The 25,732-nt window shown below is 48.9% G+C and overlaps 1 protein-coding gene across 1 annotated transcript; it reads left to right on the top strand.

Moving 5' to 3' along the window:
* The first annotated feature begins 675 nt into the window (after positions 1-675).
* On the top strand, positions 676-25,732 carry Tor3a (torsin family 3 member A). The gene is given in 7 exon segments (XM_052737286.1): positions 676-2,573; positions 3,013-3,129; positions 7,723-7,964; positions 7,966-7,989; positions 10,118-10,296; positions 24,006-24,130; positions 24,773-25,732. Coding segments are annotated over 7 exon segments (1,182 nt in total). The 5' UTR covers positions 676-2,329; the 3' UTR covers positions 25,024-25,732.

Raw genomic sequence — 25,732 nt, 5'->3', positions numbered from 1 at the left:
AACCCTGTCTTGAAAAACCAAAAACAAACAAACAAACAAAAAAGACATGGTTCTGGCTACCTTCAGTGGTGTTGGAAAGATGTCTTTTGAAAAAAGAGGTCCCATCCAGATAAATTCAATAGGGTACTGAGTACCCACTTTCTCTTAGAAGTAGCTGCCACATGCAGATGTTGACTCAGTAGGGCTGGGGTCCCACACTCCAGATTTTGCAGTTATGACCCGCTCTTAGGCAAAGCCAACAACGCCTTAGGTCTTTGGACTATGCTGAGTAATGCCCAACGCTCACAGCTTCCTGTAGTTCCCACAGAGGCCTCTAGATGTCCCCGTCACCCAGGAGCTCTCCGGGCGTTGTCGAGCCACTAGCCCCAATCCCTCAGAATGGGATATGACGAATTTACGGAAATACTTCGAGACTTACAGAAACACTGATGTGTGGATTTGTTGTTTCAATGTGGGGACGACTTCTTGGTGAAATGCTTACCTCAAAGTTTGTTTGTTTTTAAGGAATGTCTCGAAAGCAAGTTAGTCTAAGGAGTTTATCTGCAGTGAAATGCTACATCTGGACCATAGCATCTTATTACCAGCACGACCCAAAACTGAGACCCAAAAAAAAAAAAAAAAACAAGCAAACAAACAAACAGAGACAAGACCGCGGGTTATTCGCCTCAGTAGAATGCCGAATGCCATTTATTGAAGGAGGGAGGAGGTCTTAAATACAGGCTTACAGCACAGTGGGAGAACCCCGGAGGGCAGATGTTTTACATACTTGCATCCTAGCTGTTTACACCAAATGCAGGAGACACCCGTAAGCTGTTTTAGGAGGAAGGAAACCAGCAGGGAATCAGCATAGGGAGGACACCTGGTCAAGGTCAGCAAGCAAGGCAACAGCTACCAAAGGAAGGGTGGGGGGCAGGGTCCACCAGACTAGCCCCCATTTACACTGTAATTCTCCAGTACACACTAGTAGTAACTAGAGTCACCCGTTCCTTCCAGTATGCTGTTTTACACATCCCATATAAATGCACACACTTGCTGCATGAGGAAATAAAAGTAGCCATGTACTGAATATGAAACTCCTCTGACTGCTCTTCACAGCATCCCTGACTTGAAATGTGGGTGGAGCAGTCAGGGTGTAGACCAGTGAGGCGACGCCCACGTCCTACAAACAGAATATAGGCCTATTCAGATAATCAGACTCATTCCTGCTCAAATAATTTATTGAGTGAGTTAATGTTTTCAAGTAAGCATAAAGGTGTGCGTTAGCTTCCTGCCACTATGGCAAATACCAGAGGGAGTCATCAAGGAGAAAGTTTATTTGGTTCATAGCCTTGAAGGTTCCAGTTCATTACTCATGGGCCTCTGGAGAAAGCGGGCAGCCCACATCATGGCAGGAGCAGTTGGTAGAGCAAAATGGCTCACCCACCCACCCAATAACCCAAAGACCTCTACTAGGGTTCACCTCACTAATTTCTACCACCTCCCCATGATGCCAAGTATGGGACTAAGCCTGGGTCTTTAATGTTTTCTGAACATTGACAGTCTCACTATGTAGCTGTAGCTGGCTGGAACTCGGTATGTAGACCAGGTTGGCCCTGAACTCACAGAGTTCTGCCTGCCTCACCATGCATGTCTGATCAGCTTCAAAACTTAGCGAGGAGTGGGCAGGCACTTATCCTAACTTCTGTAATTCTTAAGTGATACCATTTCCCCTTACTCGGGGGTTTCCAAAACTCAATACCTCCCGACCTGACTTCCTCTTGCTTTTCCGGGATTGGCACCCATGAAAGCCTACTGCTAGCTGATGTTTCATTTCCCTCTCCAGAGGACCAGGGGCGACCTTGGCCGTCCAGCTCAATCCTGCTCATATTCCCGGGGCAGCGTCTCCGTCCAGCTGACTCTGTGCCAACAAAACGCTTCCTGCTTGGCCGGTTTGATCGCCTTCCTCGTCGTGGGGTTGGCAGAAAGCTGACCTCCTGCGAGGGCTGGGCACCAAAGGGAGTTCTTATGTGGGAGGCACAGCTGAGTGGTTGTCAAAGGCCATTTAAGGGCCTGCTGTCACTCCCTTGAGGTCACGGGCATGCCCCAGAATAGACTGAGTCCCGTGGGGTGGACAGAGGCTCAAGACGGGCTCGGGATTCCTGCAGTCCGGGACACCAGCTTGGGTTTCGGTTCCGGTGGGTTCTGGGTCTGAGAACAGCAGCTGGCTCGTACTCCGCGGAGGGCGGGCCGGTCACCATAGCGACGCCAATCCTGGGCGGCGCCGGCTCGCGCGGGAGCCCGTGAGTCCTGGGTCCCCGACTCTTCGAGGCGGAAGCGCGCCGGGAGAGTCATGCTTCGTGGGACCCTCTGGCTGTTGCTGCTGATGCCACTGCGCCCCCCGGGCACGCAGGGCCACCGTGGTGCCAAAAGCCAGGGGCAGGAGGCCGAAGAGCCGGCCCCTTGGCCGGGTGTCCAACGCCTGCAGGAGCAGCTGAGGACGGTCGGGGCCCTGTCCAGACGGTACTGGACGCTCTTCAGCTGCTCCGTGTGGCCCGATCACTGCGAGGACCAGGAGGCCCCCGCGCCGCCGCTGGGTAAGAGCGGTCCCCGCCGCCCACCCCCTCGCTCACCTGCCAGCCTCACCAGCGTCGCGCACCTAGCGGGAGCCGCGGCAGCCTCCGCGCATTAGGAGGCCTGGTCCCTGCACATCTGGCGCAGCCCCTGGGGACAGCAAGAGGTCTGGCTGCCTGCCCGCCGCGCCTCACCTGCCCCGATTCCTCTAGACGCTCACAGTCTCCCCATTCTTGCCCGCCTGACTGATGACTTAGAGAAAGTCCTTTGTAGACACAACCGGTGATTGTCCCCCAACCCCAGATACGTTCGCCTCTGCGGCTCGTGGAGGCAGCGCTGGAGCACATGCGGGAGCCTGGCAGGGAGTTGGGACCCGGACTCTGGTTTGGGCGCCGTCACTGAGAAACCTCAGGGTTGTCTCTCTCATCACCGTCTCGCCATCTCATAGCATCTCCTTTCCAGGCTGGAGCCTTCCTCTGTGGGGCCGGCGGTCCCTGGATAGGCTCGCCGAGTGGTTCTGCCGCTTTCAAGACTGCTGCGCCCGTGGCGGGGACTGCAGGATCTCCAACAACTTGACAGGTTGGCGCTGGCATGATTTCCAGGGAATCTGGGGGGAGGGGGTTGGCGACCGTGGAGAAGCGACTAGTTGAGAAACTTAACCCTCCAGCATTCCCCCTCCAGTGAGAGGAAAGTCAGGTGTGCGGTTGTTTGAGGGTCTCTTCTGACAAGGTTTTGAACGCCATCATTTCCCCTCCAACAATAGGAACGACAGGGCATCAACCCTGATGGTGTCCTTAGCGGATAGTACATTCTACTATTTAGGAAGGAGTGTCCAAATACTTCCTGTGTGGGTGTCTTCGTAGAGCTAGTGCTTAGGCATGCTAGGCAAGTATCCCACTCCAGCCCTCCTCTTGGTTTTTTTGTTTTGGTTTGGTTTGCTTTGGTTTGGGTTTTTTGTTTTGTTTTGGTTTTGGTTTTTCGAGACAAAGTAGCTTTGCGCCTTTCCTGGAACTTTGTAGACTAGGCTGGCCTCGAACTCATGGAGATCCGCGTGCCTCTGCCTCCTGAGTGCTGGGATTAAAGGCGTACCCCACCACTGCCTCGCCTTGTTTTGTTTTTCAGAGTATGAAGATACTTAGATCAGGGGCAAAAAGCCCTTTACCCCCCCCCCCCTCACCCCCCCCCACCCCCCCACCCCCCCACCCCCCCCCCACCCCCCCACCCCCCCCCCACCCCCCGTGCCCCAAATGTGAGAACATGTTTTATCTTTAGTTTAAGGGTGTGAAGCTTACTGGGATCTATGAACGTGTCACACCCAGCTGAGGCAGCTGGCAGGAGACAGTGAGATGTGGGCTAGGCCCCTGTCACCATCTGTCCCCAGTCTAGACTGAAGATGTCTCTGCAGTCATGCCCTACTATCCCTGGGAGAGGGTCTGAGGAAGAAAAGTTCATCTCTGTTGAGCTGTGTGTACCAGGCCTTGTGCTGAGCTCTGGGGAGACTGAGACTCTGACACAGCCTACCCCTGTAGTTCAGCTTTCTGCAGCCCCATGTTGGAAGGCCAAATGTTGTTGGTTGGTTTTTACTCTTTACTCTTTTGGGGGGCCAGCCACCCAGCTCCCAGATAAATCACATACAGAGGCTTATTCTTAATTTTAAATGGCTGGCCTTAGCTTGGCTTGTTTCTAGCCAGCTTTTCTTAAATTAGCCCATCTATCTTTTGCCTCTGGGCTTTTATCTTTCTCTGTTTCTGTATACCTTCTCTTTCCTTCTTACTCGGTGTCTGCCTGTGTAGCTGGGTGGCTGGCCCTTGAAGTCCTTCTCTCCTTGTTCTCTTGCTTCTTCTCTTCTCCCAGCTTTCTCCTCATATTTATTCTCTCCACCTGTCAGCTCCACCTCTCCTTTCTCCTGCCTTGCTATTGGCCGTTCAGCTCTAATTAGACCATCAGGTGTTTAGACAGGCACAGCAGTAACACAGCTTCACAGAGTTAAACAAATGCAACATAAAAGAATGCAACACATCTTTGCATCATTAAACAAATGTTTCACGGTATAAACAAATGTAACACAGCTTAAAATAATATTCTACTACATGCCCCCTTTCAGGAGAGCTAGGACCTGAACAGGAATAGCAAGTAACCTCTCAGAGGATGGCTGAGAGTAGAGAGCCAAAAAGCTGATCCAAAATTGTGGTTAAAATGTTCCTAAGAGCTGGAGAGAGGGCTCAGCAGCTAGGAGCCACCGCTTTTACAGAGGACCTAAGTTTGAGTCCCACCACTCACGTTAGGCAGCTCACCACTGCCTCTAATTGCACTTCTGGGGGAGCTGACACTCTCCTGACTTCTGCATGCAGCTGTACTCATCTCCATATACCCATAACTGTACACACACATACACATGTAATTAAAAAATAAAACAGTTTTTTTTAAATGTTATTTTCTAGGGGAGGGGGAGATGGCTCACTTGGTACAGCACCTGCAGGAAAAGCATGGGAATCTGAGTTCTGATCCCCAGCACCCACATAAAAGCTGGGCACAACACTGGACACTGTAACTCCAGGGTTAGGGGCGCAGACAGGTGGGTCTCTGAAGCTGTTAGTCAGGTTGTGGAGTGGATGAGCAGCAGGTCCGGGGGCAGACCCTGTCTCAACAACAACAGAGGAGCAGGTGAGAGTGCAAGGAAGATGCCTGATGCTGACCTCCACTCCCGTCACACCCACAGGAGCACAGACACACAACACACAGTGTTCCTTTGTAGGCAGATGTGCTGTCCTACCCCTGTGATCCAGCACTTGGGAAACTGAGGTGGGATCATGATTATGTAAGGTTAGCCTAGGATATGTAGAAAGACCCAGTCTCAAAACAAAACAACTGTCTGTCTCTAAGTTTAACCGGCAAATGTCTGTGGGGGGATAACCTGGGCTTCTTGATTTATCTTTAAAGTAAGGCTACGGGGGGGGGGGGGGGGTGGGGGGGGGGGGAAGCTCTGTCTCCTGAGAGAAACAGGAAGTTCTTTTTTCCATTATAAACCAATCCATAGCATTCCATGGATGAGCACTGCCCTCAGAAAGCCTGCGCACCCCCAGCCTGCCCGCATGCCTATAAGTAAATACTAACCAACCTTCTCCTTCTGTACTTTTTATTATGTAGGTGGATCTGTTGCATGCTGCAGGTAGTTAAGAGTTGTAACTCTCCCGTGTGGTATTCAGCGTCAGACACAAAACCTGTTCTGACAAGGGCCCTGTGGTTTAATCCTTTGCAAAATTTCCCAATTTCCCCAGAGGCAGTTCCTCACCTGGCGCTTGTCTGGAGTTCTCCTACCCCAGCTCTTACATCCCTGTCACCTTGAAGCACAAACTAAACTTTGGGTTACTTACTTAGAAAAAGTGCCAGTGGGGCTGAGGTGACGGCCCGGGGTATAGTGCGTGTCACACAGCGTGAGGATCTGAGTCCAATCTCCAGCACCCATGTGAAAGCTAGCCTTACTTTAAAGATAAATCAAGAAGCCCAGGTTATCCCCCCACAGACATTTGCCGGTTAAACTTAGAGACAGACAGTTGTTTTGTTTTGTTTTGAGACTGGGTCTTTCTACATATCCTAGGCTAACCTTACATAATCATGATCCCACCTCAGTTTCCCAAGTGCTGGATCACAGGGGTAGGACAGCACATCTGCCTACAAAGGAACACTGTGTGTGTTGTGTGTCTGTGCTCCTGTGGGTGTGACGGGAGTGGAGGTCAGCATCAGGCATCTTCTTGTGCTCTCACCTGCTCCTCTGTTGTTGTTGAGACAGGGTCTGCCCCCGGACCTGCTGCTCATCCACTCCACAACCTGACTAACAGCTTCAGAGACCCACCTGTCTGCGCCCCTAACCCTGGAGTTACAGTGTCCAGTGTTGTGCCCAGCTTTTATGTGGGTGCTGGGGATCAGAACTCATGCACACCCACTGGGGTGAAGAGCTGTGACAGGAGGATGTCTAGGGCTTGGTGGAAAAGTCAAGTCTAGCTACACCCCAGCCCTGGGTTCAGATATCTTGCCTTAAAAAACAAGGTAGAAGCTGGCAGTGGTGGCGCACACCTTTAATCCCAGCACTTGGGAGGGCAGAGGCAGGCTGATCTCTGTGAGTTTGAGGCCAGCCTGGGCTACAGAGTGAGTTCCAGGACTGCCAGGGCTGTTACACAGAATCTCAAAAGACCAAAGCAACCAAGATAGAAAGTGGTTGAGGAAAATGCCTGATGTGAACCTCTGGCCTTCACATGTGTGTGCAATGCCCCTACACACACACAGGAACATACACACTCACAAAAAGAGAGAGAAGGAAGGAAGGAAGGAAAGGGGGACAGACCACATGTGTGTCTGGAGCAGGGTCTAGCACAGGGTGGAATCTCAGGCCACGTGCAGGTCGGGAAGTCTGAATGTGGATTTACAGCAGGTCACCGCTCTCTCTTTTAGATGACCCACTATTCTTCAGGGCCTGGAAGTCCCAATTTGAAGCATCCTAGTTCTGATGATAGGGAGACAGTGGCAATTTTCCCTTAGCGGTACCAGTGGTTTTGAGACGAAGCAAGGTGATGGCGGTGATTTGTTGTTGTTGTTTGGTTTTTGGTTTTTTCCCAAGACAGGGTTTCTCTGTGTAACAGCCCTGGCAGTGTTTTGTAGTAGACTGCCACCTGCTCACATTCCAGAGTTCCCTCTGGGTTGGCTCGAGGTGCCCAGCCGATCGGTCTTGATAATAGGTTAATGGCTGGTACCTTACCCCAGCTGGCAGCCCAGCTTCCCTACCTCCAGTCCGTGTCCCTTCAGGGGGCAAAGGAAAGCAGGCCGGGCTTTGGGGAGCTGCTCAAGTATGTGCCAGGTTGGGACGGGATGGCAGACAGAGAACAGGAACTCCTGAATCGGGGATGGGAGCCCCTGGAGATGTGGTGGGATCCCCCCACACTGGCCTGTCCACCCATTGTGGCATATCCAGAAAGGATAATTCTAGTCTCCAAAGTTCAGTCTTGATCTCTCAGTTCTTCAGGAAATGGCCTTTGAATACCATTTGCTGTGAGGTCTGCCTTCTTGCTTCTTGTTCTGGGGTCACAGGGATCAGATGATAGACAAGCTGGGGTGTGGCGGGGAAGAGGTACACACAAGCCCCTGTGCCTCTCACTGTGGCCCCTTTCCTCCTTCCAGGCTTAGAATCGGACCTGCATGTCCGGCTGCATGGCCAGCATCTGGCTAGCAAGCTGGTCCTACGAGCAGTGAGGGGCTACTTGGAGACCCCCCAAGTAGACAAGGCCCTGGCTCTGTCATTCCATGGCTGGTCTGGCACAGGCAAGAACTTCGTGGCCCGGATGCTGGCGGAGAACCTGTACCGGGATGGACTGAGGAGTGACTGTGTCAGGATGCTCATCTCCACCTTCCACTTCCCACACCCCCAAGTATGTGGACGCCTACAAGGTGAGGCCGCCGTGCTGGGAGCCTCACTGGCCTGGCGTGGGGGAGGCCCCTGTGCTGGGTGGATGCTGACACCACAAGGAGGCAGGCTCCAGAGCAGACGAGTACGGGATGCGGATAGGCAGCTGCAGGGCCAGAACCTGTCCATGGGCGGCCACTCCCTGCCCTCTCACAGAGGCAGCCTAGAGCACCAGGCGGGGAATACTGATGTTTCCAGAACACACTGGAACTGTTCCCATGACTGCTGCACACTGGAGCCAGGCACAGCGGCAACAGAGTGTGTGTGTGTGTGTGTGTGTGTGTGTGTGAAGAGTAATGAAATGAGGCTGAGTGTGGCGGCACATGCCTGTAATCCCAGCACTTGTTGGCTGAGGCAGGGAGATCTTGAGTTCAAGACCAGCCTGGGATGCACAATGAGAGCCTGTCAAAAAACCAAACACAGTGATATGTGTAAGGAATAGAAAAAAGCATAAACTTTACCATCCCCCTCCCCAAAGGCCACAGCCTCCTTCACTTACTACAGTTAGCATTGTGAACTTCTCATGGTCACACGCACGCACACACACGCACACACACGGTCACACGCACAGGCACACACATGCACATCCTGGACCTCTGCTGCTATCAGACCTCTTCCCAGCCGTTTCACACCACTGTAGTTTCAAAGACAGGGGCATGTTCGGCTGGCTTGTTTCCATGCCTCTAGATGTGCACTGGGCCATGAACCTGTGGCTGTATTCAAACAGGAATGCACGAGTTAACCCTGACATCAGCCTAACATGCAGAGGGGCTTGTTTCAAACGGCTTGTTCGGGTTTTCTTTCCCCCCCCTGAAGTGTATCATTGAACCATGAATGCAACAATAGTGATTTGATCCTTCTGCCTCAGCCTCCCAAGGGTTGGATCACAGGCATGCACTATGCTCACTTTTAAAAACGTGGTTGCTAGAAATTGAACTGAGGGCCACCAGCATGCTGGTCAAGCAGTCTACTACCTAACTACACTGCAGCCATTTAAAAAAGACATGCACTGGTGTATCCTCACATCCTATCATATGTGACTCCCCAGTTCTTCCCATAGCAGGTTGTTATATGCCAGCAAGCCGGTGGACACATGCTCCTTTACTGTTTTGCTCTTTGAAGTTTTTGGGTTTTTTTTTCCATTTACACATATAGTAAAATTAGCCTGAACATGAGCAAACTGCCGTGACCGCACACATGTTGGCTCTCAACTGTAGTTCTTGGGTGTGTGTGAACTGGGAGGATTATGTCAGCCTTGAGGACAGAGCTTTCCTGAGTCACCTGGTAGTTTCAGTATGGCCTTGGAGGGCAAAGACAGGGTGTCCTGAGTCTCAAGATGTGCCCGGGTCAGGAGTCGACAGCCGAGCTTTCCCAGGAGGAATTCTCTGGAGCTGACTGCAGCAAAACTCCTTGAGAACGTCACTTCCCCACTAGAAAACTGACGTGTGCACACACTCACATGCCTGGGTGTCGGAGGGGTGAAGATGCCAAGGAGGCCGAGATGGGTAGGTAGTGTAGATTAGCCAAGCTGCCTGAGAAGCCGCAGTGCCCAGCTCTGAGAGAATCACAAAGCTTGTGTTCGGTGGAGGGTTTACTGTCCTGTGGTGCGGCGCCTCTGTGGTAACTAACCCTCAAGTTACACATTGCCTGTGCACCAGATAGAGCAGGCTGGCTCCCTTGAGATCTCGGCCCTGTCTGGGTACCAGTGGGCGGTCTGCTTCTGAGCGGCCAAGGGCGTGGGGTTGGCAGCCTCTGGGCCCTTGTGCCTTTCCTCTATCTCTGGGTTGTTAAGCCCAACATCTCTGCCCCTGGGGAGGGTGAGGTGGCCCTTAGCTCCTGGGTGGGACTTCTTTAGTCCTAGAGAAGGCACCTGGCGGATGCGTGTTCCCCGGGCAGAGGGGCTTCTCTCACGAACTTCCCAGGTGGAGATGCTCAGCCCAGGTATAGGAGAGTCACCTGGGAAGCTTGGGTGGGACCCGAGCCAGGGCTTAGGTTTGGTAGTTATGGTGGGTGGAGCCCAACCTCGGTGCCCCACTGCACCTGAGCTGAGGAGACAGGAGCCCACACTCCTCCGAGGTCTGCAGCTCCCGGGGTCCCCGGGGTCCCGTGCAGGAGGAGCTGCGGTGGCAGATGCAGGAGACGCGGCGGCGCTGCCAGCAGAGCATGTTCATCTTTGATGAAGCGGAGAAGCTGCACCCGGAGCTGCTGGAGCTGCTTGGACCGCACCTGGAAGCCAGGGTCCCCAAGGCCCAGGGCGTGGAACCCCCACGAGCCATCTTCCTCTTTCTCAGGTGAGGTCTGAGCGGGAGGCCGGGGAGTGGGGGGCTGGCTGGCAAGAAGCCTTCCGGAAGCCAAAGCCCCACAGCTAGGAAGCAGGCAAGGGACGCTGAGGCCTCCCTGCTCACCCCCCTTCCCCAGCATTCTCTGGGGTCACTTCCCAGGGACTCTGGCAGGAGCTAGAAAAGAGGAGGTGCCTGTCTGCCCAGCCACCTCAGAGGCCTTTGCAAAGAGCTTCGGAAGCATCGGGGTTTGTTTTGGGGTTTTTTGTTTGTTTAGGTTTTTCGTGCAATGTGTTTTGATCATATTCACACACACACACACACACACACACACACACACACACACACACACACACACCACACACACACACACACACACACACACACACACACACACCCCCAATGCCAGTCACTAGATCCATTCCCTACCTTCCTACCCATCCAACTTTGCGTCCCTTAAAAAAAACAAAAACAGCCGGGCGGTGGTGGCGCATGCCTTTAATCCCAGCACTCGGGAGGCAGAGGCAGGCGGATCTCTGTGAGTTCGAGGCCAGCCTGGTCTAAAAAGTGAGTTCCAGGAAAGGCGCAAAGCTACACAGAGAAACCCTGCCTTGAAAAACCAAAAACAAAAACAGAAAAACAAACAAAAAAACCCATCAAGACCAATTTATGAATCCCAAATATTCTTGGATGTGTGGTCTTCCACTGGAACGGGGTCGACTTCCCAAGGGCTACAGGAAGCACAAACAGACTCACCCTCTCCCAGTATCTAGTAATTGCTGAACCAGCTCCTCAGCTAACGTGGGACGTAGTGCCCAGCTCCCCTCTCCTCATGGGATTTGCTTTGCCTTGGGCTTCACCGATCTTGTGCATGCTTTCACAACAGGCTGTGAGTTTCTATGTGCAGCTGCTCTGCTGTGTCCAGAGCTCTGTTTCCTTGTGATCATCTACCACCCCCAGCTCTTACACTCTTCCTACTTCCCCTTCCGAAATGATCCTTGAGCCTTTGGAGGAATGGGTGAGGTATTTATGTTCCATTTAGAGCTGGGCACCTCGGCCAGTTGTAGGTCTCTGTGCTAATCATTTACTGTGGATCGAAGCCTCTCTGATGAAGGGTGAGAGATGCAGTAATCTATGGGTATAGTGATAAGCCATTAGAAGTCCATTTAATACTATGTACATTTAGCAGAATAATAGTGGTGGTTCTCAGGGGCTGGAGAGATGGCTCAGAGGTTAAGAGCACTGACTGCTCTTCCAGAGGTCCTGAGTTCAATTCCCAGCACCCACATGGTGGCTCACAACCATCTGTAATGAGATCTGGTGCCCTTTTCTTGCCTGCACTCATACATGCTGTATACATAAATAAATCAATCTTAAAAAAATAAAATGGTAGTTCTGTAGGGCCAATGACATGTCTAGGGCCAATGACATGTCTAGGCATTGCTTCTTGGCCCAGTAATGGTACAGGCATTGAGTTTCAATGTGTGGTGTGAGACTTAGATCCAACCAGAAAGTGGGGGCTACTCCCACGCCTTTCCCCAGCATCTTTAAATGTTATTTTATCTCTTCCTGTATTCCCTCCTTTACTTTGCCCTCTCTCCACCCCCCAATTTAACCCTTCCTGCTCCATTATCCCCTTTAACTCTATACCACTGTGCTCCATCTTCCCTCCTTTGGAAACCTCTCCCTGTGGCCCATAGTAATTTCCTGACCTCTGTGAGTAATTCCAAATGAAACACACATATCTGAAAGTTTAATGCTAACTTTCAGAAATGAGAGGAAGCTTGACATTTGTCTTTCTGGGTCTAGGTTACTTCAGAATGACGGGTTTGAGCTCCATGCATTTACCTGTGAATTTCATCATTTCCTTTTTCTTGAGAGTTGAACAATACTCCATTGTGTAAATATACCTCATCTTCATTATCCATTCCTCAGTGGATGGACATCCAGGTTTTCATTTCCTAGCTATTGTGAGCAGGGCAGCAGTGAACACGGATGAGTATGTATCTGTATAGTAGGAAATACAGTTTTTTGAATGTATGCTCAAGACTGGTGTGGCTGGAGCGTGTGCTCGCTCTTAGGTTTTTGAGGGTTCTCCACACTGATTTCCATAGTGGCTGCACCAATTTGCACTCTCAAGAGCAGTGAGTAAGTGTTTCCTTTCCCCACATCCATGCTGGCATTTGTCATTGGTTGTTTTTTGTTTGTTTTTTAATCTTAGCCATTCTGACTAGGGTAAGATGTAGCTGGACTTTCTTTGGACCACCAGCTCCCAAATAATGACACAGAGACTTCTTATTAATTATGAAAGCTCAGTCTTAGCTTAGGCTTGTTCCCAACTTGCTCTTACAACTTAAATTAACCAGTTTATATTAATCTACATTCTGCCACGTGTCTCCTTACCACTCCTCCATACTGTATGTGTGGCTTGCTCTGTCTCGCTGGTGAATTCTGCCTCTCTTTTTCCCAGAGTTCCTATCTCTTCCCGGAAGTCCCGCCTATCCTCTCCTGCCTAGCTCCTGTTCAGCTCTTTATTAAACCAATCAGAAGGTGCTTTAGCAGAGACACATTATCCTACAACAGTAAGATGAAATCTCAAAGTAGTTTTAATTTGCATTTCCCTGATAGTTAAGGATGTTGAAAATTTTTTTAAAATGTTTCTCAGTGTGCTGGCTAGTTTATGTCAACTTGACACAAGCTAGAGTCGTCAGAGAGGAGGGGGCCTCAATTGAGAAAATGTCTCCATAAGATCCAGCATTTTCTTAGTGATCAATGGGGGAGGGCCCAGCCCTTGTGGGAGGTGCCACCCCTGGGCTGGTGGTCCTGGGTTCTGTAAGAAAGCAGGCTGAGCAAGCCACGAGGAACAAGCCAGTAAGCAGCACCCCTCCATGGCCTCTGCATCAGGTCCTGCCTCCAGGTTCCTGCCCTGTTTGAGTTCCTGTCCTAACTTTCTCCAGTGACGAACAGCAAAGTGGAAGTGTAAGCCTAATAAACCCTTTCCTTCCCAGTTTGCTTTTGGTCCTGGTGTTTTATCACAGCAACAGTACCCCCGACTAAGACAGCCATTTGTATTTCCTTCGTCTTTTGAGAACTCTGTTTAGTTCCATGTCCCATTTTTAATTGTTTTTTTCTTGATGTTTTTTTGAGTTCTTTGTACACCTAGGCACTAACTCAATCAGATGTGTAGCTGTCCCCCCCCCCCATTTTGTAGGCGGCCTCTTCACTCGAGTGATGGCGTCCTTTGCTGTACAGAAACCTTTTAGTTTCATTAGGTCCTGTTTATTAATTGTTGATCTCAATGCTTGTGCTACTGAGGTCCTATTCAGAAAGTTCTTTCATGTGTGTATGAGTTCAAGTGTACTTCCTATTTTCTTGATCAAATTCAAGGTATTGGGTCTTAGGTTGGGGTCCTTGATCCACCTGGAATTGTGCAGGGTGAGAGATAAGAATGAAGTTTTATTCTTCTACATGTAGCTATCCAGTTTGACTAACACCATTTTTTTTTTTAAATGCTGTCTTTTCTCTAATGTGTTTTGTTGGCATCTTTGTCAAAAGGCAGGTGGTGGCTGTGGGTATGTGGGTTGATATGGAGGTCTTTAATCGATTCCACTGAGCAAGTCTGTCTGTATCCCAGTACCATACTGTTTTGTTTTTTTTTTTCAATTTTGTGAACTGCATTGGAATTTTAATGGGGATTGTGTTGAATCTGTAGATTGCTTTTGGTAAGATGGTCATTTTTACAGTATTAATCTATAAACTATGGGTGGTCTTTCATCCTCTGGTATCTTATTCAGTTTTCCTTTCTTTCCTTTCTCAGTGTCTTAAAGTCTTCATTGTACGTGTTTTTCACTTCCTCAGATTTATTCCAAGATATTTTTGAGGCCATTGTGAATGGGTTCGTTCCCTTGATCTCAGTCTTGGTGTGTTTGACATTTGTATATAGGAAGGCCAATTTTTGAGTGTTTTATATTTTGCTACTTTACTGAAAGTATTAGCTGCAGTTTTCTGGTGGAGTCTTTAGTGTATAGAATCACATCATCTGCAAATAAGGATGCTCTGACTTCTTTCCTTGTACACCTCAGTCTCCTCCACGTGTCCTGCTCTCTAGCATTGGGTTAGACAGGAAGGTACAGAGTGAACATTCTGCCATTCCTGATTTTAGTGGAAATGCTTTGAGTTTTCCTCTATTTAGGATGGTGTTGGCTTCCTGTGTATTCCATTTATTTTGTTGAGATAAGTCTCCTGTTATCCCTATTCTCCCCAGGACTTTTATCATGAATGGATGCTGGATTTTTGTCAAAGTTTCTATGTCTAATGAGATGATCCATCTATTTCTGTGGTGGATTTTATTTATTAATTTACATATGTTGCTTCATCCCTGCATTTCTGGAATGAAGGTGACTTGATCATGGTGGGTAAATATTTTATTGAGAATCCCACATCTTTCCATCAGGGAGATTGGTCTATAATTTTCTTTTTGTTGTTGTTGGTTCTTTGGTGTTGGTATGAGAATGAAACTGGCTTCATAAAAGGGATTTGACTGAGTTTTTCTGTTAGTTCTTTGAAGGTCAAGTAAAATTTTGCACTGAATCCATCTGGCCCTGGGTTTTTATAGTTAGGTGCTTCTAAAAATTTGTTAGATCATTCATTTTATTTTTTTATGTGTGTTTTACCTGCATGCATGTCTGTGATAGTTGGGAGATCTTTAGTTACTGTTTCAATCTCACTGGGTGCTGTGGGTCTATCTCACTGGGTGCTGAGGGTCTATCTCACTGGATGCTGAGGGTCTATCTCACTGGATGCTATGTTCTTCTGAAAGGCCAGCTTTCAGCAGTGCCAGAGAAACTGGAAAGGAGGTGTGGTGTCAGCAAACTGCACACACACACAGCAGACTTCTTTCTAGGGCCAACATTTAATCACTTTATTTTTGTTTCTCTGCTGGCGGTCTTCCTTCTGTTATTTCTCTGTTCTGTTCTTTTACCCTGTCGATTTCCTTTTTTTTTTCTTCCTAGTTTCTTTTCTATTTTTCCCTGACGTTTTCCTTCCACATCCTTCCTTCTTATTCTTCTATTTCTTTCCTCCTTATATCTCTTGGTTTTCTCTTATCCCTTATACCTAAGACAAACATTTCTACACAAGAAAAGACTACCTGCCAGGCAGTGGTGGCACACGCCTTTAATCCCAGCACTCGGGAGGCAGAGGCAGGCAGATCTCTGTGAGTTCGAGGCCAGCCTGGTCTACAAAGCAAGTTACAAGACAGCCAGGACTGTTACTCACAACCATAAGTTATATATTTTCCAACAGCAAATTAAAATCTTTACATAAGAAGAAATCACATTAACATCATAAGTTACATGTTTTCCTTTGTAGCCCACAAGTAGTTAAACATTTTTCTTTGTATTAATTTTCCGACCATAACATCTTCACCCCAAAGCAGTGATTCTTTATTGATGAACAAAGTTTTAAGCAAGCCAAGTATATCCAGCCTGTTCCCTTTGTACTGGCAGGCCGCTGTCTGTGGCTTCCGTGTAGCAGATTCCTACAAACCTTCACTCAAGTGGTATAGCTAACCATCTCTTATTCTTACACACAATAGGGTCATTTCATTTCCTTTCACAACTTTGTTTTTTCAAGGTGCAGGCCCGGCCTGTGATTAATTCTGTAAGCTACATGAACGAGGAACTCGGTCTAACCTGGGCGGAGGGGCTTAGCTGCTTTCTTTGACCATCAGCCCATTTTTCCACAGGCAGAATTCATGATCTATAATGCATGAAATGTCCTTTTTCTTATTTTTATCCTCTGTAAATCTCGTATCTAATGAAGGGGAAGGTGACTTTTAGCCTACATTTGCCTCTTTTATATCTCTTATTGGAGCATTTGGCAGAATAACCTAAACCATTTCCCCAATCTTATTTACTGTCTCAACTGCCTGTATCTTTTAGGCTCACTCTGAAAGTCCAATTAAATCATAGATCTAACCAATCATCATTGCTCTTATAAACATCATCTTCATTATGATCTGGAAGTAAATTGCCCAGTGAAGAGTGGGATTTTCCAAAGAAACAACCACACTATACTAGATACAGCGGGATCCTTTTACATAGTAGCCACACCGGACCACATACAGCAGGGACAGGCAGAAGCAGGGGGAGTTTGGGAGACAGTCCTCCCCCACCCCCACCCCAGGGCTTTGCTACTCAGTGAGTTGGACTCCATAAGCTCCATTGCTGACTGCAGCTCCTCAGACATGGCCACCGACAGCATGAGTCTATTCACCAGATGCTGTGGGTCTATTCAGATTATTTACTAAATCTTGAGTTAACTTTGGCAGGTTTTATACATCTAGAAATTTACCTATTTCTTTTCAATTTTCCAGTTTGGTGGAATATAGGTTTTTAATATATACCATTACAGCCCTCTGGACCCCCAGAGGTCTGTAGTAATGCTTCCTGTAGTTGGTTGTTTTTACTCTTTACTCTTTTACTCTTTGGGGGCCCGCCAACCACCTCCCAAATAAATACACACAAAATAAATACTCCCAAATAAATACTTATGAATGTCTGGCCGTAGCTTGGCTTGTTTCTAGCCAGCTTTTCTTAACTTAATTATCCCATCTATCTTTTGCTTCTGGGCTTTTATCTTTCTCTATTCTATATACCTTTCCTTACTTTTTACTCCATGGCTTGCTGTGTAGCTGGGAGGCTGGCCCCTGATGTCCTCCTCTCCTTCTCCACAGCATAAACAAATGTAACACATCTTCAACTAATATTCTACAACCGCTTTCCTTTTTGTCTCTAACTTTATTCATTTGGATCCCCCCTCCTCTCTCCCTTGGTTAACTTGGCTAAAGGTTTGTCAAACTTGTTAATTTTTTCCAGGGATCATGCTTTCTTTCATTGATTCTTTTTATTTTTGTTTTGTTTTCGTTTCTATTTTATTAGAATTGGCTCTACTTTTTTGGGGGGTCCTGTTGATTGTTCTTGTTTTTCTAAGGCCTTCAGTGCATCATTAAGTTTTAAGTTGAGCGCTCTCAATTTTTTCTTTTTATGTAGGCACATAGTGCTAAAAACTTAACTCTTAGTTTTGTGTTCCATAAATTTTGGCATGTTGTGTTTTCATTTTCTGGTCGTGTCTGTTTGGTGTTCTGTATGACCCTTAGACATGACAGCCGTCTCTTTCCTTAGATTAGGGGATTTTTTTTTTAGGATTTATTATTTTTTAAATTATGTGCATGTGAGTTCAGTGCCCAAGGCCAGATGTGTCAGATACTCTAGAGTTGGAGCTACAGGAAGTTGTGGGCCACCTGATGTTGGTTCTGAGAGTTGAGCTCAGGTCCTCTGAAAGTGTATGCTTTTCACCACTTAGCCATCTTTCCAGCCCCTGGGAAGTCTGATTTTGCTGACAATATTTCCTGTGCCTTTGACCTGGGCCTCTTCTCCTGTGCCCGTGATTTGTAGGTTTAGTCCTTCTCTAAGTGCCCCAGGGTTCCTGCACATCCTGTTCTTAGGGTATTTGGGTGTTTGTCATTTTCTTTGTGTGATTTGATCCCTTTTCCTCTACTTTGTCTCCAGACTGAGATACATATATGTGTTGTGGCATAATCTTTTTGTACACTGTGAAGATGTTTTGCTCTCATTGTTTTACTAAAGAGCTAAATGGCCAATAGCTAGGCAGGAAGAGGTTAGTGGGACTGGCAGGCAGGGAGAGAGTGCTGGAATGAAGAAGGGCAGAGTGGCCAGGAGATGCAGGGAGAAGCAAGATGGACATGCTGTACCTTGGAAAAAGGTACTGAGTGGTAGAACATAGATAAAAATCTGGGTTAATTTGAGATGTAAGCTAGTTAGTAACAAGCCTAAGCTGGTTTATAATTAATAAGTCTCTGTGTGGTTATTTGGGAGCTGGCTGGTGGGACAGAATATTCTGCCTACATATATGGCAGGGTCTTTCTATGGAGCCTGGCTAGCCTGGAACTTGCTTTGTACCAGACTGGCCTCAAACTCATAGATCCACCTGCCTCTGCCTGTCAAGTGCTGAGATTAAAGGCGTATAGCACCACTGCCTGGTGACTTTGAGTTTCTTGATCATGTTTATTATTGCTATTTTGAAATCATTGTCATCTAACTTGATTTTTCTGACATTACTATGGAAGCACTAATGTTTGGTGGAGACTTATTGTTTCCATTATTCCTGAGTATTTGCCATGGTATTCGGGGACCATGGGGGTCCAGCCCCTCGATAGTCCCCTCCCAAGGTCCAGGAAGAATCTACAACCAGCTGATAATTAATCTTTGAAGAAAGGAAATGAATCTAGGCACACGAAATTCCTTAGTCCATACACTTTATTATTCTGTCAGTTCTCTCTCTACAAGCTTATACTCTGTTCTCATTTTTAGCTCCTTTCTTGCCCAATTTCTCTTTACATTTATCTCTTGTCCCCTCCAGGTTCTATCTTAATTCCTTCATCTAGTTCTGCCCCTTCTAGGTTCTCATCCATCTAGTTCTTTCCCATATCAGCTCCTCTCCCATCTCCTTCTCTCTCATCTTGTTCTTCCCCATCTGGCTCTTCCTCATCTTCCATCTTGTTCTAGTACTCTCTTCTAGCCCTTCAATCTAGTTCTTCCCCATCTCAGTTTGTTCCTCTCAAGTTCTTACTCATCTAGTTCTTCCATTCTCTTTTCTCTTCTCCATCCTGTCCTCTCCCTGTCTACAGAAAATAACTTTTTCTTTCCTTGGGCACGTGGTTCCCTACCTCCTCAGGAAATGTTCTTTTATCTCTCACCTTGATATGTAAAAACCTCTTTTGTTCTCAAAGTGCTCTGGAGAACCACTAGGCCTCCTCAAGGCCAGGGGATGGTCTGAACTTCACTAGCACAGGAAACAAAGCTAGGCATCTCCTGCCAGTTTGTCTCCTAAGCTCAGCAGGGGAGTTAGTAACTTAGTAGGTTCAGCAGGTCTGGGGAGCTGAACTGTTTTTGCCAATTGGTCTGGGCACACAAGGATTTCATAGCAGAAGACAGCTGGAATATTAAAGGCTGGGTAATACCAAATATTCATAATAAATGGCTTTGCCTTTTGATAGACCCTTGGCCAGTCAAAGTTCATCTTTAATACACAGCTGAATCTCTGATATATTCTTGCGGCCCGCAAGACCATGGGACCTAGGCATCTGTACTTACGTTGTTGGTAGTGGTTTTGGGTGTGGAAATCTTGTGTCTGCTTTGTTGGGTGGGTGTTTGACCAGTTGAGGCTTAGGTTTGAGTCTTGGGCAATTCAGTGTTGAGGTTTGACTGGGGTCTCAGAAGTAGTCCCAGCTGAGCTTGAGCTAAGTGAGGTTTCTAAGCCCAGGAGCAGATCTTCTGTTGAGCTAGAAGATTCTCATAGCCAGTCTTCAGGAGTCTTGGGAAGGTGTTCAGAACTTTTCCTTAAGCAACAGTTCTTGGTGGAGTTGGTGATGTGAATCTAGAACCCCTGCCTGAAGGTGGTGAGGAGGGATATGGTGGAAAGCAGTCACAGGAAATGTGGTCCCCAGGCAGGTCGAAAAGGTGGGTGGAGTTGCCACTGTTGGTCTGTGGGTCTAGTGCCCTTTCCTGGAGAGAGGCGGCCCTTGGGTCTTGTGGATGGGTGGGGTATGTAAGACAGGGGTGAGTGGAGGTGGCAGAGCTGGAGAGTTAGCCTCTGCGGGCCACATTCCCTGCACAGAGATGGGGGTGGGGTGGGGATTACCAAAGAGTCTGAGAGCTTTGGTTTTCAAGTTAGCTATTTGTTCTAAAATCAAGTAGAAAAAAACACTTGAACATTCCTCTGGAAGTGTAGAGTGAAGGGTGGGTCTCACATTTGTGGTGGGATGTGCCCCGAGGCTGCTGAGCAAGAGCAACTACTTCAGAACTGCTAATGCTTTTGTCCATGTACCCAAATCCCCGAAGTGGCATTGTTGGAAGCAGAGAAGAAACTTGTCCAGTATGAATGCTTCACCAAAGCCCCTTACCAACCTGCCACTTACTCCCTGGCCATGAGGCCACCCTTGTGGGATTTTCTAGGCTTTAGGGTACCCTGGGGAAGTAGGAGTGATTTTCCTCCCTGCTGAACTGTGGAAGGCAGGTTTGGGTTTAGGGTGGCTCCTCAAGACAAGGTGGAACAGATTTAAGCCATGTGGGTTTCTGCATGTGGAAGGCAAGGATGGAGTAGGGCTGAGGAGAAGAGAAGAGAGGCATTTGGTAATGTAACTGGAGTGAAGACTGAGCAGCTTCCACAGTATTTACCCCTTTCTGAGGCAGCGGCCTCTGCTGTCCCATGACATCCTCACATGCAGAGATGGCTGAATGTCCCCTGAGGCACTGACTCTCCTACTCAGTTACTTCACAACTTGGCAAACTCTCTCGGGTGCTGAGATTGCCCAGTGTGACCCACTGACCCTCCAATCTCAAGGCAAACATTTGGTCACTGACCAGCTGGCAGTGGTCCTGCCCTTTCCCCTACAGACCTGACCTCAGTGGACTGACTGAGGCCACGTAGTTATACACGAGTCCGCATGGGTGAAGGGGGGCCGGGAGATGCCACCTGACGGTGGCCGAGCTTGCCTTCCAGGGAGTTCACTAGTCCAGGGGCGTAAGCAGATGTGGCTGTGCTTCCCAACAGCTCTGCTGCAGGCTTGCACCAAGGAGAGGCCATGGACCACTCTGCCAGCCCTTCTCCAGGCATGCAGAACCAAAGCCACCTCCTCTTGAGGGGGCCCCAAGAGTCCCTGGTGCCCTAGTTATGAGAGAGTAGTGTTGAGATTGAGTCTCTGGACTTGACTTCTATAATGAATTTCTGTGGTGATATTGTGTCCTCCAATAAATTGTGTACCCTAATAAACTTATCTGGGGGTCACAGAACAGAGCCACTAGACAGACATAGAGGTCAGAAAATGGTGGCACACACACACCTTTAATCCTATCACTCAGGAGGCTGAGATCCATGTGTATCTCTGTGAGTTCAAGGCCACACTGGGAACAGAGCTAGGCATGGTGGCACACACCTTTAATCCCAGCACTTGAGATCTCATGTCTTGTTTGGGAAAGACACACGCCTTTAACCCCAGGAAGTTATGGCAGGAAGCAGAAAGGTATAGAAGGTGTGAGGACCAGGAACTAGAGGCTTTTAAGCTTTTAGGCTTTTAGCAGCAATTCAGTTGAGATCCATTCAGATGAGGACTCAGAGGCTTCCAGTTTGAGGAAACAGGATCGGCTGAGAAGTTGGTGAGGTGAGGTTAGCTGTGGCTTATTCAGCTTCTCTGATCTTTCAGAATTCACCCCAATACCTGGCTCCCGGGTTTTTATTTAATAAGACTGTTTAGCAATTTGTGTTACAGATCTCACTTTATCTTCCCTTTGTGGTAAGGATTCTCGCATGTGTGTTGTGTATGTGCGTGCCCATCTGTGTGGAGGTTGACACGGACCAATATCACTCTCTTCCTTGTTTTTACTTCTTCTTTTGTGGACAGGACTTCATTATGTAGTCCCAGCTGGCTTGGTACTTGCTATGTAGATCAGGCTGGCCTACAACTCAGAGATCCACGTACCTGTCGCCTGTGTGCTAGGATTAAAGGCCAATGTCACCACACTTGGCTCTACCTGGATAGAACTAAAGTTGTAAGTACACACACACACACACACACACACACACACACGCCCAGCTTTTCACAGGGTTGCAGGGACCTGAACTTCATGCTCAGGCAGCATACTTTGCCCATTGAAGAGTACCCAGCCCTGACACAATCAGTTTAACCCACAGTTTAATCCGGAAAAAGCACCTGAGACCTGTTGTTGAGGTACTGGTGGCTTCTTTGCCAGCTCTCTTGAGGTACCCGAGGGCAGACAGTTGATGATGCCCAGGAGGCCTTGCTTACCCAATATGGACAAAAACCAATTTTATAGTGCCAAGATTTTGCAAACGGGTAAGCTTTATCTATAAAAGCAAACAGACGGTAAGCTGGGAGGCAGCCAGGCCCGGGGCAGGGCAGGGTGATGAGTCAGCAGAATCAGCCGCTGACACAGATGAAGTCCAGCTGGAGCATGGACATAATCCCTCCCCTCTTATCGAGGGTCTCCTTCACGGTCTCCTTATTGGAGAGGTAGTATGTCTGCTATGGCATGCAGCCCTGCTGACCTGAAGACACTGGCTGCAGGCAGTTCAGAAGGAAGCTACAGATAATATGCAGAAATTGTGCAGAGTGGGGCCCTGCCTGGGGTTACAGAGAAGCAGGCAGGTAGTCTTTGGGGCTGAGTGAGTCACCGACCTTACTGGTTTGCTGTCCCCCAAAGACGGTGTAAACAGGGGTACTGTGGCAAATCTAGATGGGGCAATCTCTGGTGGTGGGGTCAGTCTTGTCTCTGCTGATGCAGCTGTATACCAGAAAGCCTCCCGACAGGCTGTGCAGCAGACACAGAAATCAGATAAGCGATATAAGCAGTTTCTGTAGGCCTGGAAGTCTGGCAGGGCCCCGGGAATGCCCTTGTTCTACTGGACTCCTCCAGCTGGGGACTCAAGGCCCCTGGTAAGTCCTGTGGCTGTGAGGGACACACTGGTCCTCACCTGTTTGCTGGGGAAGGATGTCTCTCTCCACCTAGCTAGGGAGACAGGTTAGGGATGGCAGGATACACTCAAATGCAAACTGAGCAAAAAGGTAAGAACTTTCCTGAGGTACCAGGGGCACTCTGAGCCTTGTGAGGAGGAATGGAGATGCTAGACCCCCAGCTTAATTGCGCCTGCCTCCCCTGCTCTTCACTCACTCCATTCCTCGTTCTGTGGCCTTAAGAAGTGAGGGCTCGGCCGGGCGGTGGTGGCGCACGCCTTTAATCCCAGCACTCGGGAGGCAGAGCCAGGCGGATCTCTGTGAGTTCGAGGCCAGCCTGGTCTCCAAAGCGAGTTCCAGGAAAGGCGCAAAGCTACACAGAGAAACCCTGTCTCGAAAAACCAAAAAAAAAAAAAAAAAAAAAAAAAAAAAGAAGTGAGGGCTCAGCTGGTACAGGAGCTTGCGGGGCTGCAACTTGGGACAGGGAGGAACTGCCCTGGTTGCAGGTCCCCAGCACTTCCAGCTTCAGGTGGTGGCTCTCTGGGTTTGTCTTCCAGCCTTACCTGCCACTCACTCGTGTCGTAACACAGTGTACAGCCATCCTCAACCCTCAGAACACAGGCGGTATAAAACAAGCTGGTTTTTGCTTCACACTGCTGTGGAAGCTGCAGCAGCAAGCAGCCCAGGCAGACACCTCCTCTGACTCCTAACGGTGCTTTCTAAACTAATTCTCCAGTCCTTTTCCTCTACCGGGAACGAGTTTCTGAGGACACAAGTGAACCCTGCTTTCTAGCCCCAAATCCTTCAGCGTTGCGTGGCACCTTCTCGCTAGCGATGGCTTAGCTTTCATGCTTCCCTTCTGACCCTGAAGCCCATGGTCCTCTGCTGCAGTCTTGTGCCCGGACACCCCTCCCCCATGAGTCTGACAGTCACTGCTGTGTGTCCTGATGGGAGCCTGCATCTTCAGTTGTGCCACACGGTCCCAGAATCTCGTTCACATCATCACATTGAAGGTCACACAGATCACAAGTGTTTCCCAAGCAGGGCAGTGTCTTTCTGCTCTGCTCCACGGAGCAGCCCCTCAGGCTCAGGAACTGGTGTCGGAGGTCAGACAACATGCGGGACTGAGTGCGGGGATCTGCTGTTAACAGGCGCCTGTTTCTTTTAGTAACCTTGGGGGCAGTGTCATCAATGAGGTGGTCCTGGGTTTGCTTAAGGCTGGATGGTCCAGGGAGGAAATTACGTTGCAACACTTGGAGACTCCCCTTCAAGCTGAGATCATGGAGTCTGCCGGTAAGAGATCATCTAGATACACGTTCCTTGCCAAGAGCCCCAGCTAGAGGTGATTAGTGTATGTACCAAATTTGAGACAATGGAGAACACAGACAACCTCAAATTGTCAACTTCTGGTGGCACAAGGAAAAGTAGGCCTAAAGTCCTTTTCTGAAAATGCCCTTAAAAGGGTCATTGACACCAGGTGGCGGTGGCACAAACCTTTAATCCAGCACTGGGGAGGCAGAGGCAGGCGGATCTCTGTGAGTTCAAGGCCAGCCTGGTCTACAGAGTGAGATCCAGGACAGGCTCCAAAACTACAGAGAAACCCTGTCTCAAAAAAGGGGGGGGGGGCGGGGGTCATTGCCCAGCCACAGACACACAGCCATGGTCTCTGACTAGCAGACCTCCCTGAGAGAACAGTGGTTGAGCCCCAGTCACCAAACAAAGCCACAGCCCTGGTGGCCGTGCCTGCCACACTCACATGCTTCCGTGCCTAGAGCAGCCACAGCTACACAGCTCCCGGCACCAACTGCAGACAGCACTCCTAGAGCTTCATGGGAGACCGGATCTTGCCGAGGTCTCACTGTGGGGGACACCTTAAGTCTCTAGCAGGGCTCGGTCCCAGGTCAGTCTCCATGTAACTCTGGGTCTTGACTTCAGACAGCAGCTTTGGCTCCAGCCGTCTTGTGAAGGAGAACCTGATTGACCTCTTCACCCCATTCCTGCCGTTGGAGTACCGCCATGTGCGGCTGTGTGTCCGAGACGCCTTCCTGAGTCAGGACCTCCCGTACACAGAAGAGGCCCTGGATGAAATCGCCAAGATGATGACGTATGTCCCTGAGGAGGAGCGGCTTTTCTCTTCCCAGGGCTGCAAATCCATTTCCCAGAGAATCAACCTCTTCCTGCCTTGAGAGTGACTCATTGTGCTTCCTGGAGCTGTCTTCCCTCACCAGAGAGCGCCTGAATGTGCCAGGCACCCTGGTGTCCAGTACACTGCTTTAGCTAGTGCAGAAGGCAGACCTTAACAGAGGCAGTTAGTTCTTAAAATCACTTGGTGCCTTAAAGACTTGCATTCTAGACATTCTGTAATTTAGGCTTGGAAGTCAGAAAGCCATCGGGAAGTCCCAAGTCCCAAAGGGTCCCTGGAACTCTCCCTACAGTCTCTTGGCACCATAGCTCTTCCCAGAAGGCAGCTGGACTTGGAGTAGGAGTCTGAGGCTGCAGGACTCTTAGACTACAGAACATGGAAGGATGGAAGGTCTGTGGCTCAGCACGAGTGTGCTCCATCCAGGTCTGTAGGCATGGGCTGGCTTTCTAGAGGAAGGGGGTTCAGCTTGTTTGTGTGAGCAGATCAGCAAAGGGCCTTAGGCTAAAGGGAAAACCACATGCTTTCAAACCATGCCAGTGACGGGTATGGCACATACTTGTGGGCCCAGCATTGAGGAGGCTAATACAGGAAAGAGCTCAAGAGACCTGAGCTGCCTCGTGAGTTTGAGGCCAGCCAGGCTTAACAAAAACCACAGGTGCGTTCTATAGACTGAAAACTTGTTTCTCTTTAAATTAGGGGCCTTGCTATGTAATGTTGTATGTATAGATTAAATTTTGTATTTTTCTAACGTC

The sequence above is a fragment of the Peromyscus californicus genome, unplaced genomic scaffold (genome assembly GCF_007827085.1).
Source record: "Peromyscus californicus insignis strain IS unplaced genomic scaffold, ASM782708v3 Scaffold_14__1_contigs__length_90479793_seg_2, whole genome shotgun sequence".
NCBI classification, from domain to species: domain Eukaryota; kingdom Metazoa; phylum Chordata; class Mammalia; order Rodentia; family Cricetidae; genus Peromyscus; species Peromyscus californicus.
The sequence above is the reverse complement of the archived record's forward strand: the minus strand, read 5'-3'. Positions and strand labels throughout refer to the sequence as shown.